This window comes from Nicotiana tabacum, chromosome 15 (assembly GCF_000715075.1).
Source record: "Nicotiana tabacum cultivar K326 chromosome 15, ASM71507v2, whole genome shotgun sequence".
Lineage (NCBI taxonomy): Eukaryota > Viridiplantae > Streptophyta > Magnoliopsida > Solanales > Solanaceae > Nicotiana > Nicotiana tabacum.
The window spans coordinates 116,687,481-116,707,742 of record NC_134094.1 but is presented as its reverse complement, the minus strand read 5'-3'; the positions used below and the strand labels follow the sequence as shown (position 1 = coordinate 116,707,742).

The 20,262-nt window shown below is 38.2% G+C and overlaps 1 protein-coding gene across 2 annotated transcripts; it reads right to left on the bottom strand.

Moving 5' to 3' along the window:
* Positions 1-3,073: 3,073 nt before the first annotated feature.
* LOC107793437 (uncharacterized) lies at positions 3,074-7,265 on the bottom strand. 2 transcript variants are annotated; one of them, XM_016615789.2, is made up of 5 exons: positions 6,857-7,265; positions 5,212-5,882; positions 4,340-4,555; positions 3,790-3,881; positions 3,074-3,685 (listed from the first exon to the last, which is right to left on the bottom strand). In XM_016615789.2, the coding sequence occupies exons 2-5, from the start codon at positions 5,857-5,859 to the stop codon at positions 3,076-3,078; spliced, it is 1,566 nt and encodes a 521-aa protein (XP_016471275.1). In that variant the 5' UTR covers positions 5,860-5,882; positions 6,857-7,265; the 3' UTR covers positions 3,074-3,075. The 2 variants fall into 2 exon arrangements, with proteins under 2 accessions (XP_016471275.1, XP_016471274.1); XM_016615788.2 differs by having other exon boundaries at positions 5,212-5,889; positions 6,857-7,264.
* Positions 7,266-20,262: the final 12,997 nt, after the last annotated feature.

The following is a 20,262-nucleotide window of genomic DNA, read 5'->3' as shown; positions in this document are numbered from 1 at the left end:
CCTGGCTTCCACCACCCTCTCCCAAACTTTCATAGTGTGGCTCAATAGATTTATACCCCTGTAGTTGTTGCTATTTTGGATATTGCCCTTGTTCTTGTACAATGGAACCATCGTACTCCACCTCCATTCTTCGGGCATCCTCTTTGCCTTAAAAATAACATTAAATAACTCAGTAAGCCACTCCAAGCCAGCTCGGCCTGTATTCTTCCAAAATTCCACAGGTTCTGGTCCCCTCGCTCTGCCCTGCTCATCTTACGCATCGCCCTCTCCATCTCTTCTGCCATAATATACCTACAATACCTAAAATCACGCTGACTCAACCTACACCCTCATATGTAACACAGAAATCTAAATTAGCTCCTTTTACTTGTATAAAAGTGAACAATGTTTCATCTACATATACAAAATCAAAATGTAATCTCTAAATCCAGTTAGTTTTTTGCATTTATCAATATACCATAAGAAATTTAGTTTTTCCTTATATATAGAAAACTGATGTGTTGTATGTACCTTTTCTGGCAACTGATATACCATTTGCTGCCTACTCCTATCCAACTGAAATCTACTTACATATGGATTCCATCTCAATAGATGTTCAACGGCAATAACGATTATGCCTCAAAAGTTGGGATCAACTATATTAATCTTCACTATTTATATCGCTCAATCTAAGCTTGTTCACTCCCAAACTACTGGCTTACTAGAGATAGATGTTTAACTATTAAACCTTTTCTTTTTGTGTTTTGTTTTGACCGGAAAGCAATTTTTTCGAATAAATGTCGTTTTGTTTCTTTGTCACTAGACCCAGTTATGTAACAAAATAAATAATTTTGTAGGTAGGGGTAAGGTCTGCGTGCACACTACCTTTTCCAGACCTCATTTATGAGATTAAACTGATTTGTTGTTATTGTTGTTGACCAAGTAAGACGCATTACAGTAAAATGCCAATAGGGAGTTGCTAATGCTTCTGAATAAAAGTCATGCTGTTTGTAACAAAGAAAGTTTTTCTCTTATTCATTAGTTTTTGATGATTTTGTAGGCCAACAAGGTGGGTGGCCAACCTTTGTACTCTATATGCTGCATTAGGTAGAACATCTCATTGTTCACTGAAATAGTAGACTATGTGCTTAGCAATATACTTTCCTTTTTTGGCTGCTAAACTTCAACAATCACCAAAGCCCCAAAAAAAAAAAAAATCCTGGCATTCAGGATTACTAGAAGATACTGAAACTGTAAATAATTTATATACTGTTAATGTATTTTAACTCTTTACAACAGGTAACTTGCCTTATTGTGGAATCAGTAGGTGGGGAACCATCACTAGTAGCATCACAAGTTGTGCTTTCCATGTTGAAAAATTGAGGTTACCTTGTAGTTTAATAGGTAACTGAGCAACAAGATTAAATTGTACCACGTTAGTGGTGGCGGAGGTTGCTGGACTGCTGGCAGCAGCAACATCACTAGAGTTGGTAACTGGAGCCATAGATGAGAAAGCTTAAAGGAAATGAAATGGATCTAACTTGGTGGAGCTTATTGAAGCTCTGATACCATATAAGATTTAGATGAGAAAGAGTTCAAATAATTATGTTATTGAATCTGGCAGTAGGCTTTAAAATACATGAACTACAACCAACTAAAGCTAAAGTGTATGCAACTATCTGCTAAAGAAGCTCCCACATAATAGGAACTAATAACTACTCCTAGATATGCTCCAAAACATTAGGAGGCTTATTCAAACTATAACAAACTAGTAAATGAGTTAGTGAAAATATACAAAACATACGAGTTAGTGAAAATATACAGAACATAATATAGTTAATACACCCCCTCAAGACAGTTATATATTTACTTTTTTATGACTTTATAATGTAAAAATTCTCTTAGACTATCAATATGTAGAAGTTAAACTCCTATAAATAATGTACTACATTTCCATAGCGAATTAAAGAGAACATGAAATAAGATCAACCAACCATCCAACACAAAAGTATTGGCAGGTATTCTTAGTGGGACGCATTTTAGTGAACAACTTTATGTTATATATTCAAGTAACTGCTCGACCTGTGCATTGCCAAAAACTTCTTTGAACTTACTAAAGAAAACAACTAAAGAAACAAAACGGTCGCATGATCTCCAATTTCTCAAGGAGAAAGACTGATGTTTAACCGAAGGTGGTTCATAAAAAATATTAGCAACTTGTTACAACATGTATGAAGGCGCCGACTATTTAAGCTTGAGAAGCAGGGCACATGCTGATTTACTTGGACCTTTTTGATCTTCTGAGAATTTTGCATGTGCCCCGACCCTCCAGCTTAAGTACCCCCTTTGCCCTGCTACTAGTGGTGGCAAAATGAATTAAAAAAAACCAGTTACATATCCATATTATCCACTAAAAATGGTTTGGATAATGAACTTTATAAAAATGGGTCAAATATGGATAAGATCCATACTATCCACTTGAAAAATGGATAACCAATGAGTTTAACTTTTACATCTGCAAAGACTCAAATTTAGGGTTTCTCAAGTTTGGGAGACTAGAAATTCTGCCAAAAGTAATCATATGCAAGAAGTCATGAATAATATGAATATCCATATCATCCGTCGGTTAACCCATTTTTTATATGTGGTAAATATGAGCCGGGTCGGATAATTTATCCATTTTTACATTACTCGTTTTCAACCTGCCCATATCCGACCCGACCCGCCCGTTTGCCACCCCTACCTGCTACTAATTTTTCAAACTCAAATTCAACGTCTAATCAGTGGCGGAGACACATTGTCCTAAAGGAGTTTATCCAAACCTCTATAGTGGGAAATTATAGATAGAAAGAGGCAAACATCCTTGCACAGAATCCTGCTATGCCATTGCATCTGAGTATGGCTACATAAAGGCAGGACAATGAGCAATTCAGGTAACTCCTTAATTAACTGTTCTCCCCATCCTTTTTTAATACATTGAAATAGTTAAGTTTACATTTAGTCACATGAGCTGATTAGTTACTATTAAGTAATGACCTTTTAAATAGCTTCATACAACAGCATAAATTGATTAGGATGTAAGTAGAACAGTAACTCTTAAAAACTTGGTTTTCCAAGAGCTGAAGCTGCTGAATCCACATGAAGCAGTAAACATGCATAGAGTTTTTGCTTCAATCTATCAACTGTCTGGACCATTTCTTTATTCAAGGTTGACTTGCATCTTAGCTTGTCCAACCAGTCGTTTGCATGCTTAAGCTGTGACAATGCAAGAGCAATTTGGTTGTTTGATTCTTTTTGTTGTACAGCGCGTACTTTCTTTTTATGATCCTGCTCATCCAGCCGAAAGCCAATATCAAGTGCTTCCTCCAAGAATTTCAGAAACCAGGACTGTATTTCATTAAATAGAACCTCTCTTAACTCCCTCATGCCTCTGGAACCATCTCCTTTTGCCCACTCTACCTTTTCAGCGACAGAAACTTCGATTAAAGGCTTCATAGACTTGGGAGTACTTTTACCATTCAAGGAACGTGTTTCCTTGCCCGCTTTCTCCTTCTCTTGTAAAGATAACTTTGAAGCAAAGTTATCTAGGATTTGGTCATTTGTCTTAGCATTCGATTGTTGCATGAGCTGGTTGAGTGTGAAAAATTTGGCCAAATTGAGATGGGGGCTCTCTGGTGATGCAGATGAGCACAGTTCAGCAAACATGCTGGAAAGAAAAAATCGAAGCGCATCAAGAAAATAGAAGGTGAATAACTTGATGCAATTCCAATTGAGGCCCTGAACAAACTTTTTGGCTTATATTGTACTTACCTCAGGGAATGAAGAAGATTGGTTGCTGTCAATTCTTCTTCTTGAGCTTCTGCCGCTATTAAAGAAGCTAATTTTTTCCTTCTAAGGATACCCTTATTATAAAGACAAAACAAAGAGAAGCGTAAGTACAAGCGGATCATGTTGATTCTCTAACGAGTCATCTACATCTTCTTCAAAACATTTAATCTTAAAATTATTCTTTATTTTTCCTTTGCTGCATTTTTATGAAGTGGAAGCTATGTTGCTCGGACTCTTCAACAATGCCGATGGGTGTGTGCTAGATCCTCCAAAAGTAGTGCATTTTTTAAGGATCCGACATGGGTGAGACAATATTTTTGGAGAGTCTGAGCAACATAGAGTGACGGTCAATGACTAAAAGTCTATGTCTATCCCCGGAAGAGAATCGCCTCATTAAGGAGCACTAAATTGTAGACCTTTAAAGTCAACTCTGCCTTTGGCAAGAGTTCAGTAAATTGTTGATAAAGGGGATTCTAATATTAGCAAAATAATGGCACGAATATAAAAGGAGTGCGCATAGAAACAGATTTACCTTCCCTGGCTTTGCAAGGTTAGCCGGTAGTGAGGACCAGGGTATGAGTTTTTCAGAAAATGGACTGTTCTCTGTAATGTTTTCTTGTTTGCTGCTTGTGCGTTTCAAAGTTGAAAACCTTGGCGTTATCAAAAGCTCCCTGCTATTGAACTCATTGACATCTGAGTTCGGAGAAAATGCATCAGAACGACCACGGGAAGGAGTTGTAGGCCGAGTCTGAAATTCAAAAGCAGAAAAAATCCTCAGCAATCATAGAATATAGAAATGGAATCATAACTGTTTCACATACTCCCTCTTGTTTTCCTATTTAACCAGTGGATTCCTTATAATTCTGGTGTTTGGAAAACAATTGGTATGTGTAAAAAGACATGCAAACTTGTTCTATAGAAGCAAGCATATTATACAAGCTATTTTTTCTTCCCTTTTATATAAGTATGTCGTTCCAAAAATAGTCAAGCAACAGCTAAAATTCAATTCTGCTGCACAGGGCTGTAAGGTATTGTTTTGGTAAGTGACTATGCACATTTAACTTTCAACTAATACAAAGTTATCATTTACTCCCGGAATACAAGTTTTGGCAAATTTAGCAAATTTATGTCAGAATATTCGATTCCTCTCATTTATGAGATAGTAATTTTGGTACTTCTACTCTTTTATATTGGTTAGAGTGGAATTAGTTACAAGAGCGACAAAAAAGGGGCGCTTTTATTAATTACAAGTCAAATGTGCTTCACTGAACATCAGGTGAAAATTGAAATGTATCAATAATTTAGGGATCAAAGAGCAAATAACACTTGATTTTATGATCCCGCTTGCATTAATATGAACTTTAAGCAAGTGAAACAGATGAATAATGTGATGAAGGATCATACCTGACCTTTAACCTCTGGTTGTTTCCCTTTCAAAGGTCCAACTTTGTGATCTGATCCATTACTCTCATTTTCAACGCCTTTCGCTCCATTACCTTGATCATTTCCACCAGTCTTTGTGTTCTGGTTTGATAAACCTTGCATATACCTCGATGCAACAACCGCCTTCTCCTCTTTGATAACAAGTTTCTTCTTTCGGTTCTCTTTTTTCAACTCTGGCAATTCATTGCACTTTTGACCAGTATTATCTTCCTGATCAGTTTTAACAGAAACCTCAGATGATTCCAACATTTGCATCAGATCCTTCGGGTTACCTACAAATGGATGTCGCCCTGGAATTGGCCTCACCCCAACTAAAACCGGAACTGGTGTTCCAGCCTCCATTCTGTCAACATAAAAGAACTGGCCAAGTTGCAATTTGTTGTTCAAAATGAGCTCATTATCTTCTTTCGACAGTGTAACATAAGTCGAATGAGAAGAATCGGATACTTTGATAAAGAAACCGTGGTTTGGCCACAATTCTGAACCACTCAAGGCAGGGACAATGCTGATTACTTGTAAAAGAACTGATCTATACTCCCCGCGAACTTTGACATTGGAGTTCATACTCTGAAGAAGCTTAATCAATACGTCTGGTACGAGGGACGCCATCTTTTCCCTTCACCCTGTTGCCCCTAAAACCTAAGATAATTCATGTTAACAAAATTGAATCAGCAGGTTAGATGCAGTCTCAGAATCTGGGGATGCCTCATTAAGACAGTGGTTTATCAGACAAGTTATAATTCCAAAACCATTACGAATGTCATGACTTGCAGCAGCAAATGCGAGACTCTTTGTTATACTCTTCCTCTCTGCTTGATTAGTTAGTTCAATTTGTTTGATCAGAGCAGCACACAAAAACATCTCTCTCTTCGCAGCTTTGAAGTCTATAATAATGAAAGCACATAGCGAAACTACTACAATAACAAACAAGAGCACAAGCAGCAAATATGCTTGTCTAAGTGTCCTAAAAAAGTTCATTTCGTTCATCGTACAATTTTTAACTATAATATTTCTTCATCATACTAAATTATACCAATGTGCTCCATTAGAAGAAATGATACTTTTAGTCATGCAATGGAAAAGCAAGAGTTTTAACTATAAACAAGTGTTACAAGAAAATGATAATGCCCCTCCCCTAAACAGCTGTAATTTTTTATTTATGAAGCGACACATATTTACAATGGTGTGAAGTTTGTGAATTTAATCTAGAGGACAACTTCCTAATAACAAGTACAGATCCCAGATAAAGAAGGAACAGTTGGGGTAAGTTGACACCTCTTAGGAATAGTAAGCTATGACCATAAAACCGAACCCAGCCTAAACCAACTAGTTCAAGATTGAAACATAGTTGCACCCAAGGGCGTGGCCTAGTGGTCAATAAAGTGGGTGAGAAACCATATGTCTCATGTTCAAATCCCAGCGGAGTCAAAAAATACTAGGTGATTTCTTGTCATCTATCCAAGCTTTGGTGGACAGAGTTATCTGGTACGTATTGCTCGTGGGGAGGTGGCAGGTATGTGCGCGCAAGCTGGCCCGTACACCACAATTATCAAAAAAATAAAAATGAATTGAAGCATAGTTGATATTTAAAGTAACTAAAGCATACCTGAACAATATGGTGCACCGGTGGAAGATAGCCGGTATTCAGGTGAAATAGTCGAGCAAACTACACCTTTGTTATCGGAAGAAGTAAAAAATGGTGCACCAAGAAACAGTAAGACAGAAGAAGGGAAGAAACCAGAGGCAGAATAAACTAAATGGCAAGTGTGAGAGCAATCCCTGTGCAACGAAAACAAAATCCCAAATAAGAAGAAACTTTGTGTATCTTTCCATAGCAGGCACGTTTGTGTCAAACTTCCCTTGGCTTCTAAGCCAAGACACCAACTTTCTGGTCCTATCTTCAAAGGGCCCCTTAAATTCTCTTCACCTTCTTCAAATGACCATTCTGCCCCATCTCCGATTATGACTCCTTTGAAACATTCTTACCATATATTTGGTGGGTAATCCAGCCAGTTTGGTTTGTTGTTCTGCTGGTCAGTCGACCATTTTAAGGAAGAGGGGATGGAGCTGTTTTATAGCTGTTTAACGGGCCGGGTTGACCCGGTTTCGGATCAGTCCAGACCGGTAATTAAATCGGATCGGTCCGGATCGGTGGTAGGGGGCCGGGTAGGGCTGGGTTTGGGGGTAAGGGGACGTATACATTTTCCTTACCGGTTAACCGGATTGGTCAAAACCGGTGAAGGAAAATCAATGTTGAACCGGTTAACCGGACCGGTTCAAGGACTATTTTTTGAAATTTGTTTTTTTTCAATTCATTTGACCGTTGCCCAACGGATATTTTGCAAGAATAACCTTTTTTGGGTAATTTTTTTTAAAAATAACACTTTTAGTAATTACTAATTTAGCCCTTTGAAAAATTATAAATACACCCCCTCTTCTTCATTTCTTCACTCATCTCTCATTTCTCAAACTCAAATTCCCAATTGTCATTCTCTCGTTCTTCACCTAAATTGCAATCAACTATTTGGCTCTCATTTTTTTTTTGGAATTTAATTTATCGTATTATTTGAACTTTGAACAATTGACGTTTTTTCGTGGTAACATTGGAGTTGCGAAAATCATCAAGTGTTTAATTTATTGCGGAAATGGTGCACTCCTTCCAACTCTTTCTCTTATTTACTATTTTATTTGAATATTTAATTTTTGTTAGTAGTTAAATTTTCACAATATGTTTAATGCTGCAAAAAGAGTTTGTAATAAAGTTGCTAATCGGGGGAATCGGAAAAATAAAAAAAGAGGTACTACTTCAACATCTAGTAGTAATTTAAATGACTTTACACATGTTTCTGAAATATCACCTGATAATAATATAGATTATGAACAATTACAGGAAGATTTCGGTATAGAAGACGAGGAACTTGGAGATATATTAACACATGGTCACCCATCTGAATTTAACACTCCAGAAGATGGCCAAGAAGTTCATATTGATTATGAAGAACTTACTAAGGCAATCCAAAATCTTTGAAGTTCTGGATTTATATTTAATAATTAAACTTTGAATTTACTCTTTTTTCATTAATTTAGTTGTTGTTAAATGTAAGCTTTAATTTGCAAGTTTGAAATAAAAAAAAGAACTTGCAAATTATAAGTGCAATTTTTTTTCATCTTCATTGTATTCTATTATCTTAAATTCTTAATGAAATATTCAAATATAAGGATTTTAAAGCCTTTGCATCCTTTATTCAAACACTCTTTTTATAAAATTATTTTTTTGTTTTATATTTTTACTTTATCTTAATATAAATTATGGTAGTTATACAAAATACAAAAAAAAAATTTACAAAAAAACCGGCCCTCCCCCTTTGGCCCGTAACCGTTCCAGTTCATTAAATCACCGGATGGGCCCGGAGCCGATAAAATCGATTGGGAAAAATCGGTACTGGACCGGATTGGTGACCGACCGGTCACATTTTTCAGCAACCTGAACCGGACCGGCTCGGCCCCCTGTCACCTTTAAGGTGTTTAGAGAGTGAAAAAATATTGAATTTTTCTTTTGTAAGTCTATGTAGGACTATCGAAATGACAATAATTTATTGGCGGAATACGTCATAGCTCCTTAAAACTTATATTTCATATATAGGCACTTGAACTAAACATGTTTCAATAGAGTACCTGACCACATGATAAAGTTTTCTAGGGCTCGAGCGCCCATTGTTAATATACTGTAGTTGTAAAATAATTCTGGAGAAGAAAATAACGTATAAACAGAAATGTAGAAGAAACATAATTTAATTCGAGCCCACTGGATTCATAGTATTTCCTTAAATAACTTAATCCCCTCTTAGTACCCGAGGTTGTGGATTATTTTCTCCCAGGATAGAACGGATTACACACTGGTGTAGCAGTACTTCAAACCCCAGTGTTTCAGCGAACACAATGAACGGTAGCAAATCACACTTATTGTTACTTTGTTTGTAGTTAAAACAATGTAGAAAGGAAGAGGAGAATTCAGAAATTTCGTAAGGAAAATCTGAAGGTTACGTAAATGGCTACTTACGTAAGAGGAAAATTAATTTACCGTTACAAAAATCTAATTTGGATTAAAATAATGTTATGTTAATCTTAATATTAACAAATAAATTTAGTTCAAAAAATTAATCAATCAATTATTTGACCGAATACGAAGCCGACGCCGAGCGAGCGATGACGACGACGACGCGAGGCTTGCCTTCTTCTTAACTCTTTAAGAGCTAGAAGAAGAGCAATTATGTATATACCCATCAAAAGTCTTTTCCTCTTCCAATATGGGACATTGTCCCTTTGTCAAGGAGGGAAACTCAAATATTTTATTTTTCCTTCATTTCCCATTCACCCTCTTTTAAGCTAAACCAAGCTTACCCCCAACAACCCCCACATGAATGGGGAATGGCTATATCACGGAAATATGCATGAAAACTGTGTGATTTGCAAGCAAGGATTAATCGCAACTGGATAAGTAAGTTTTCCTTTGAACTTTCCGTAGTAAACTTATGTCGGATATACTCGGTCAATCGGTAGATTTGATATCTTTGAACCGTCGAACTTTGGTGTATACCTAGAAACTATAAGTCACACAATCAACCATTAACTATCCTTGGTTCTCATTGTTGTGTTCGTTTCAGCCATGAACATCGTCTGGTTTCATAAGTGCGTAGAGAATTGGCCTTACAAAATTCTCCTTGAAGTGACTAACACTTCACACTTATATAGGTGATTCCTAAACGTGTCATCCCGTAGATACACTATTTGATATACCCCGTATCAAATTTAGAAACCATTAAAAAGCCTTAATATTTTATCCTTGGTACTGAACATTGTCTCATCACAAGAATGGACCAAAATTTTAGTTGACAATGTTGAACCGTCATTAATGACTTTGTTTGATCTTCTTGAACCTAGATTTTGGGATCTCCAGTCTTCTAGGTAGAGTTACCGCCACAATAACTTGTTCTCTGCCATAGTCCCATTCCCCTCGATGATTTCTCAACTACCTCTCTAGTTAGACCTTTCGTAAGTGGATCTGACACATTATCGCTGGACTTTACGTAGTCAATTGTGATAATTTCTCTAGAGAGTAATTGCCTGACAATTTTATGTCTTCGTCGTATATTACGAGATTTACCGTTATACATAATGCTCCCAGCTCTTCCAATTGCTGCTTGACTATCACAATGTATGCATATTGGTGCCAACGATTTGGGCCAAAATGGAATGTTTTCCAAGAAATTTCGGAGCCATTCAGCTTCTTCATCGGCTTTATCTAAGGCTATGAACTCAGCCTCCATTGTAGAGCGGGCAATACAAGTTTGTTTGGACGACTTCCAAGGTACTGCTCCTCCACCAATAGTGAATACATATCCACTGGTGGACTTAGATTCAGTTGAACCGGTGATCCAATTTGCACACAGTATCCCTCAATCACCGCAGGATAATCACTGTAGTGCAAAGCAAAGTCCTGGGTATGTTCTAAATACCCCAAAACTAGTTTCATTGCCATCCAATAAGATTGACCTGGATTACTTGTGTATCGGCACAATTTACTTATAGCACAAGCTATATCTGGTTTTGTATAATTCATGATATACATTAAACATCCCAACACACGAGCATAATCCAATTGTGATATGCTTTGGCCTTTGTTCTTTGCTAGTGCAAGATTCACGCCAATTGGAGTCTTTGCAACTTTAAAATCTAAGTATTTGAATTTTTCAAGTACTGTCTTAATATAATGAGATTGTGACAATGCCAGACCTTGAGAAGTCTTATGGATCTTAATACCCAGAATTAAATTAGCAACTCCCAAGTCCTTCATATCAAATTTGCTAGTTAGCATACGCTTAGTCGCATTTATGTTGGCAATGTCATTACTCATTATCAGCATATCATCAACATATAAGCAAACAATGACTATGTGATTTGGAACATTTTTAATGTACACACATTTATCACATTCGTTTATCTTAAAACCATTTGACAACATTGTTTGGTCAAATTTCGCATGTCATTGTTTAGGTGTTTATTTTAGTCCGTAAAGGGACTTAACAAGTCTACATACCTTTTTTTCTTTACCTGGAACCACAAACCCTTTAGGTTGTTCCGTGTAGATTTCTTCATCCAAATCTCCATTTAAGAAGGCCGTCTTAACGTCCATTTGATGAATTTCAAGACCATAAACCGCAGCTAATGCTACTAATGTTCGTATGGACGTAATTCTTTTAATTGGAGAGTACGTATCAAAATAGTCAAGACCTTCTCGTTGTCTATACCCTTTGACTACAAGTCTTGCCTTATATTTATCAATAATGCCATCATCTTTCATTTTTCTCTTAAAATTCCATTTAGAACCCAACGGTTTATTTCCATGAGGAAGATCAACTAATTCCCATGTATGGTTGTTCAATATGGATTCTATTTCACTATTGACTGCCTCTTTCCAAAATAATAATTCCGAAGAAGACATAGCTTTTTTAAATGTTCGAGGCTCATTTTCCAATAAGAATGTCACAAAATCTGGTCCAAATGAAGTAGACGTTCTTTGACTTTTACTATGTCTTAGATCTTCCTGATTAGACGTACTTTCTTTTGTTTCTTCACGACGTCGTTTAGATCCTTCACCAATCGACTCACATTCCTTTTTATACGGATATATATTTTCGAAGAACTCAACCTTTTCTGATTCTATAACCGTATTATTATGAATGTCAGGATTTTCTGATTTATGAACCAGAAATCGATATGTTTTACTATTGGTCGCATATCCTATGAAAACACAATCAACGATTTTCGGTCCTATTTTTACTCTTTTGGGTTTAGGAACTTGCACTTTTGCCAAACACCCACACACGTTAAGATAATCCAAGTTGGACTTCCTTTCTTTTTATTTTTTATATAGAATGGATTGTGTTTTGCTATAGGGTTACTCGATTTAGTATCCGATTAGCCGTAAGAATGGCTTCCCCCCACAAGTTCTGTGGCAAATCAGAACTTATCAACAATGCGTTCATCATCTCCTTTAATGAACGATTCTTTCTTTCCGCAATTCCATTGGATTGGGGCGTGTCAGGGGCCGTTGTTTGATGAATAATTCCATATTCTAAATATATTTATTCAAAAGGAGATTTGTATTCACCACCCCTATCACTTCTTATCATTTTGATTTTCTTGTTAAGTTGCGTTTCAACTTCAGTTTTGTATTGCTTGAATGCATCTATTGCTTCATCTTTACTATTAAGTTAGTAAACATAGCAATATCGAGTACTATCGTCAATAAAAGTTATGAAATACTTTTTTCCACCGCGAGATGGTATTGACTTCATGTCGCAAATATCTGTGTGAATTAAGTCAAAGGATTTGAATTCCTTTCAACTGACTTATAAGAATGTTTAACATACTTAGACTCCACACATATTTGACATTTCGATTTGTCGCATTCAAACTTAGGCAATACTTTCAAATTAATTATTTTTTGCAAGGTTTTATAATTGACATGTCCCAAACATTTATGCCATAAATCATTTGACTCAAGAATCAATCCACCATTCCTTAGGATTTACCACCAGGTTGCATTCAGACAGCATAGCACACAAGTCATCAATATCCTCGTGCTTTCAACCATATTTGCTTGACCATACTTCTTGTCTTTCCTTGGAGCATGACAATCTGTAGATTTGTGTCCAGCTTTCCCACCGTTGTAGCAGTTTTCTTTGAACCGCTTCTTGCTTGGGTTGCTTTTTGGTCCAGAAGCCTTCTTCCTCTTTATATTATTTTGAGGAGCATCCTTAACAATGTTTGCTCCCATTATTGTTGAGTTTGCACGGCCTTTCTTTTCAGCAGCTTTGTTGTCCTCTTCGATTCTCAACCGAACAATGAGATCTTCAAGCGACATCTCCTTGTGTTTGTGTTTCAAGTAATTTTTAAAGTCTTTCCACAAATGAGGCAACTTCTCAATCATCGCTGCAACTTGGAATGCTTCATTGATGACAAGACCTTCAATGAAAATTCTGTTAGTAATAATAATATATAGTAATTAATACTTTCAACATAAGTATTAATTCGACTTATACCTTCGACAAAGAGATCGTATATAATTACTTGCAATTCCTGGACTAGGGTAATAACATACTTTCTATCTACCATTTTATAGTCCAAAAATTTAGCGGCAACAAATTTCCTCAACCCGGCATCCTCAGTTTTGTATTTCTTTTCAAGCACAATCCACAGTTCCTTTGACGTCTCCACCTTACTATAGACGTTATACAGATCGTCCTCCAGCCCGCTAAGAATGTAATTCTTGCATAAAAAATTAGAATGCTTCCACGCCTCAGTCACGAGAAAGCGTTCATTGTGTGGAGTTTCATTAGGCAGAACTAGAACATCTTCCTTAATAAACTTCTGTAGACTTAAAGTCGTCAAGTAGAAGAACATCTTCTACTGCCACCGCTTGAAATCAATTCCGGAAAATTTTTTGGGTTTTTCTGCCGGTGCCGGTGCCAATGCCGGTGTTGTTCGGCTTGTGCCGGTGTTGTTCTTATTTGTCGATGCATTGGCAATCACCATAGGAACAGTCTGGTTTTCGTTCTCAGTCGACATTTCTGTAAAAGAATGACACAAACAAACGTTTAATATACGGTGAAGTTTTTATATCTTCAAACCGAATAAAACTGGAGTAGAAAATCACGTATATTTTAATCTCCAAATAACATAAAGTAAACCAAAAACAGACTATACATTAAAGTAAACAAATGGAGTAGAAAACCACGAAAGCTTTAATCTCCAAAATAGGAGTAGAAAACCACATAAATTTTAGTCCCCAGAACAGTATGTATAACACAAATACAGTATGTAATAGTAAGTTCCTTAAGCTTGTTAATATACTGTAGTTGTAAAATAATTCTGGAGAAGAAAACAACGTATAAACAGAAATGTAGAAGAAACATAATTTAATCCCAGCCCACTGAATTCACAGTGTTTTCTTAGGGAACTTTTTTTTGTTAAGTAAATTTTTTATTTCACAAACCAAATATAACATTACAGCACTTGTTTTACTAGGAACTTGGACATCATGCCCCAAGTCCTATACTCATCAGACTCTATCATTGAGTACAAGAATGAAAACAACTAAGGCTATCCTCAATCTCTAGGGTACCACTTCATAACTTGCAACTTTCTAATTAGCTTCTTATACTGATTTCCTCGACTATGGACTTCCTGTGCTATCAATCGTAAGATGATCTCGTTTGTCTTGGACTTGCCTTGAAATATCCTCAAGTTCCTTTCCATCCATAAATGGTAGACACACGCTGCCATGCATAGTTGTCATGCCCCAACCTCGGGGAGCGCGACCGGCACTCAACCGAGTGAACCCGGTCGAGAAAGCCTATTAAACCTTTCCTACCCGACTCATTCATAATCCAAGAAGGGATTGCTTCACCATTTGTAAAATAGGGGAGAGATCCGTTATATAAATATATATACGTTGCTAGTTTATTTTTTTCTTATATACATTATTCCATAGTTGAGTTCCCAAAATACAACTCGATCTAATGACCACCCCAACATACATACATGACCCACATAAACGTCTACGGAGCCTCTAAGAGTATAAAAGAGAAACATGACAATGCCGGCAACAAGGCCCCGGCTATACCTCAAAATATGAAAACTAATACAAAAGAAGGACTACATGACCCCTGGGAGAAATGGGGCTTACCAGGACTGCTGTGAGGAGAGAAAGAGAGCACCACTATCTGCGATCGGCACTATCTGCGATGGAACCACCTACATCCATTCAAAGATGTAGCGCCCCCGGCAAAAGGGACGTTAGTACTGTCGAATAGTACTAGTATGTAAGGCAAACACCAATCTTAGTAGAATGAACAGTGAAACAAAGAGAAGGCAGTCATAATAATCAATAAGAGCTTCATAGAAATACAAAAAAAACACCAAGTAAAGGTCACATAGTTTCCAATTCAATCTTTCCATCTTTTTAGATTAATAATCTTTAGTGCCAAAGCCACAACTCACAATGCCACCGTGTTTTTACACGGAGTCCAGTCTCGGCTCGACCAGCTAAGCCATCTCAAGTGATACATATCCATATCCATAATGTAAATCAATAATTCCAACACAAATGCCACCATGTGTACAGCATAGCGTCCGATCTCGGCCCGATCGGCTAAGCCATCTCACTTGAGACATAACCTCTTTCAATTGTTCACTCAATTCATATTTCTTTCCCATCTTTCATTACATGGCACAAACAGCCTCATTTATTAAGTAGTTCTTGGCACTTGGGAACATTTTACAATTCAAGTCTTTTCCCTTTTTATCCGTTCAAATAACATCATCATTCATATTGATAAGTACCATCACATAAGGCATTGCACACATAAGGGAAGGAGCTTGGAAACAACATAATTACGTTCTCAAATAGCATGATGACATGGTAACCATCTAAAACAATTAGGGAACATGAATCTTTCAATCCAACATACTAAGGCAAACAATTCTAGTATGATCAAGTTAGAACTTACACCCATTATTCGGACACCAGGAGTTCGATTCTAGGAAGAAGAGAGTTAGCCATACATACCTCAATTATGCTTCTTTTGACTCTACAATTATCCAGACCCCTTAGCAACCTCAATCTATATTAGCAATATACAAATTGAACCCAAAAGTAGGAAAACGTTCATGGTTCTAGCTCACTTTTCCCCCCACTCTTTATCATACATGCATGCAAGATAAACCACCCTTATACCCATGAAGTATCACATTAGTACCCCATTATAGCTATGTTTGAAATTAAGAGCTGGGGTGATGAAGTCTTACCCTTTTGGATGAAGAATTTAGTGCTCTACTTGAATATTTCCAAAGCTTCAAGTGATGATTGAAGATCAATTTGATGAAAACTTAGGCCCTCCCTCTTGAACCCTCTCTCTCTCACTCTAGAAATATCAAAAAAATGAGCTCAAAATAGACCTAAGGGGTATTTTAACGAAATGGGGGTCGGGTTTTAAATTAAGAAAAATGGTGCCCCAACACAGGTCTGCGGTCGCATATGCGACCGTATAATAGTTATGCGGTCCGCAAAGTGACCGCAGAAATGGCCCTCAGGGGCCTAAACTTTCGGCTCAGGTATGCGACCAGTATGTGGTCTGCATACTTGTTCTGCGATTGCATAATGCACCGCATAACTCCCTCCGCAGAAAACCAAGAGGAAATTATGCGACCGATATGCGGTGGCATAAGCGACCGCAAAACTGACCTCAAATTGGCGAAACTTACTGCTTCACTCTGCGGCCATTATGCGGTCCGCAGAGTGATTATGCGGCCGCATAATGGGCTGCAGAAATGCTTTCTTCTACTATAGTAACGCAGGAATCTATCTTGGCACCACGAAACCCCGAGTTTTTGGTTAAAATATTTTACGGGTCCTCACATCCTCCCCCACTTAAGATCATTCGTCCTCGAATGAGGATCAAGGTTCATTTAACCCAATTTCAATTATGCCACATACCATCAGCCCCAAATTTTCCTAACTTCTTAACTTCCTGAAAATTTCGCTAGAGTTTCCTTTGTATTTAGGCCTATCCACCTGTCAGAGAGCCCCCGAAACATACCTTAGCAACATATATAGAATTAAATGACACAACAAAATGCAAAATAACACCAACCAAAGCCTCATGGGGGACATATAGCTAGAAGGGAGTATCTTTATATTAGCCGAACAAGTGATACAAACTTTAGGGGAAACAACTTCATAGAACTATTACATGGCTATTCAAACAAATGAGGGTACTTTTCTTTCATTTCATTCTCGGCTTCCCAAGTAGCTTCTTCGACTTGTTGGTTTTTCCATAACACCTTCACGGATGCAATTTCTTTGTTTTTTAGCTTTCGGACCTGCCTATCAAGAATAACAACCGAATTTCTTCATATGACAATTCTTCACTAACCTCGATGGTCTCAACCGGCTTAATAGCGGACGGATCTCCAACTACCTTCTTCAACATGGACACATGGAATACCGGGTGTACTAATGACATCTCAGGTGGTAGTTCAAGCTTGTACGCCACCTGACCTATCCTTTGAATGATCCTATACGACCCGACATACCTTGGACTTAATTTCCCTTTCTTTCCAAACCGCATGATCCCCTTCATGGGAGATACCTTCAAGAACACCCAATCATCTTCTTTGAACTCTAAGTCTCTGCGACGAACATCCGAGTAGGATTTTTGACGACTTTGAGCAGTTTTCAACCGCTCTTTTATGATCTTAAAGTTTTCCGTAGCCTGATGCACAAGGTCTGGTCCTATTAGTTCAGCTTCTCCAACCTCGAACCACCCAATCGGTGACCTACATCTTCTACCATGCAAGGCCTCAAACGGCGCTATCTGAATACTGGCATGGAAGCTGTTGTTATAAGCAAATTCTATGAGCAGCAAATAATCATCCCAACTACCCTTGAAGTCAAGTACACACGCACGCAGCATGTCCTCAAGCGTCTGAATAGTCCGCTCTGCTTGCCCGTCAGTCTGTGGATGGAAAGTCGTGCTAAGATATACCTGCGTACCCAAACCTTGCTGAAATTTCTTCAAGAAATTAGCTGTGAATTGGGACCCTCGATCGGAAATGATGGAAACTAGAGTGCCATGAAGCCTGACTATTTCCTTGATATACAATTGAGCATATTGTTCAGCAGTGTCGGTGGATTTAACTGGTAAGAAGTGTGCTGATTTCGTGAGTCAATCCACGATCACCCAAATTGAGTCAAACTTACGCAGAGTGCGCGACAACCCTACCACAAAATCCATATTGATCATTTCCCATTTCCACATTGGAATTTCTATACTCTGTGCTAACCCACAGGGCCTTTGATGCTCGGCCTTCACTTGTTGATAGTTTGAACAGTTTGCCACAAAGTCCGCCACACCCCTCTTCATGTCATTCCACCAGTAAACTTCCTTGAGATCATGATACATCTTTGTAGACCCTGGGTGCACGGAATATCTAGAAGTATGAGCTTCTGCTATGATTCTTTCCCGAAGACCATCTACATTTGGAACACATAGTCATCCTTGGTACTGTAATGTACCGTCATCCATGCTAAGAGAAAAAGCCGTAGTCTTATGTTTATGAATCCCTTCCTTCAGTTGCACCAACACTGGATCACTGTATTGCTTCTCCTTGACCTCCGTCACAAGCGATGATTCTGCCCTATTCCGCACAATCACTCCTCCTTCACTAGAGTCCGCAAGACGAACTCCCAAACCGGCCAACTGGTGAACCTCCCGGGCCAAGGGCCTTTGACATGCCTCCAAGTGAGCCAAACTACCCATAGATTTCCGACTAAGAGCATCCGCCACCACATTAGCTTTCCCCGGATGATACAAAATGTCGATGTCATAATCTTTGAGCAACTCAAGCCACCTTCTCTGCCTTAAGTTCAATTCCTTCTGCTTGAAAATGTATTGAAGACTTTTGTGGTCCGTGAATACATCTACATGGACTCCATACAAATAATGACACCAAATTTTTAATGCAAAAACCACCGCCGCAAGTTCTAAGTCATGAGTTGGATAGTTCTTTTCATGATTCTTAAGTTGCCTTGAAGCATATGCTATAACCTTTCCATGTTGCATTAATACACACCCAACACTGATCCTTGAAGCATCGCAATACACCACAAACCCCTCGGTACCCTCTGGCAAGGTCAATACCAGTACCGAGGTCAATCTTGGTTTCAATTCTTGGAAGCTCCTTTCACAAGTATCGGACCACTGGAACTTAACCGCCTTCTGTGTCAATTTAGTCAATGGAAAGGCAAGAGTGGAGAACCCCTCCACGAACCTCCTATAATACCAGGCCAAACCCAAGAAACTGCGAATTACTGTTGGAGTAGTAGGTCTAGGCCAATCCTTCACCGCCGCAATCTTTTGAGGATCAACCTTAATTCCTTCTCCGGAGACGACATGACCCAAGAATATAACAGATTCAAGCCAAAATTCATATTTCGAGAATTTTGCATACAAGTGGTGGTGATAAAGAGTCTGTAGAATTGCCCTGAGGTGGTCGGCGTGATCCTCTCGACTTCATGAATATACAAGGATGTCGTCAATGAATACTATCACGAAGGAGTCAAGAAACGGCCTGAAGACTCGATTCATAAGATCCATGAAAGCTGTCGGGGCATTTGTTAGCCCGAAAGACATTACCAAAAATTCAAATTGCCCATACCGGGTTCTGAAAGCTGTTTTTGGAATATCCTGCTCCCTTACCTTTAATTGATGGTACCCGGATCGCAAATAAATTTTGGAGAAGAACTTAGCACCTCAAACAAATCATCTATTCTAGGCAATGGGTATTTGTTTTTGATTGTGACTTTGTTGAGTTGCCGGTAATCAATACACATCTGCAGCGATCCATCTTTCTTTCTAAAAAAGAGAACCGGTGCGTCCCAAGGTGACACACTCGGTCGGATGAAACCTTTCTCTAGCAAATCCCTTAGTTGTTCCTTTAGCTCTTTTAATTCTGCTGGCGCCATTCTATAAGGTGGAATGGATATAGGCTGCATGCCTGGCATCATATCAATCCCAAAATCAATCTCCCTGTCTGGAGGTATTCTAGGGAGCTCATCCGAAAAGACATCGGGGAAATCATTCATAATTGGTACAAATTCAAGAGTAGGCACCTCAGTAGTGGTGTCCGTCACTCTGACCAAATGATAAATATACCCCTTCATGATCATCTTTGTGGCCTTAAGGTAAGAAATAAACCTACCTTTTGGCATAACATTATTCCCCTCCCACTCAACAGTTGGCTCGTTAGGAAACTCAAGCCTCATAATTCTGGTCCGGCAATCGAGTTTGGCAAAACATGAATAGAGCCAGTCCATTCCCATTATTATATCAAAATCAATCATCCCTAGCTCAATGAGATCAGCCATGGTATCCCGACCACGCACTG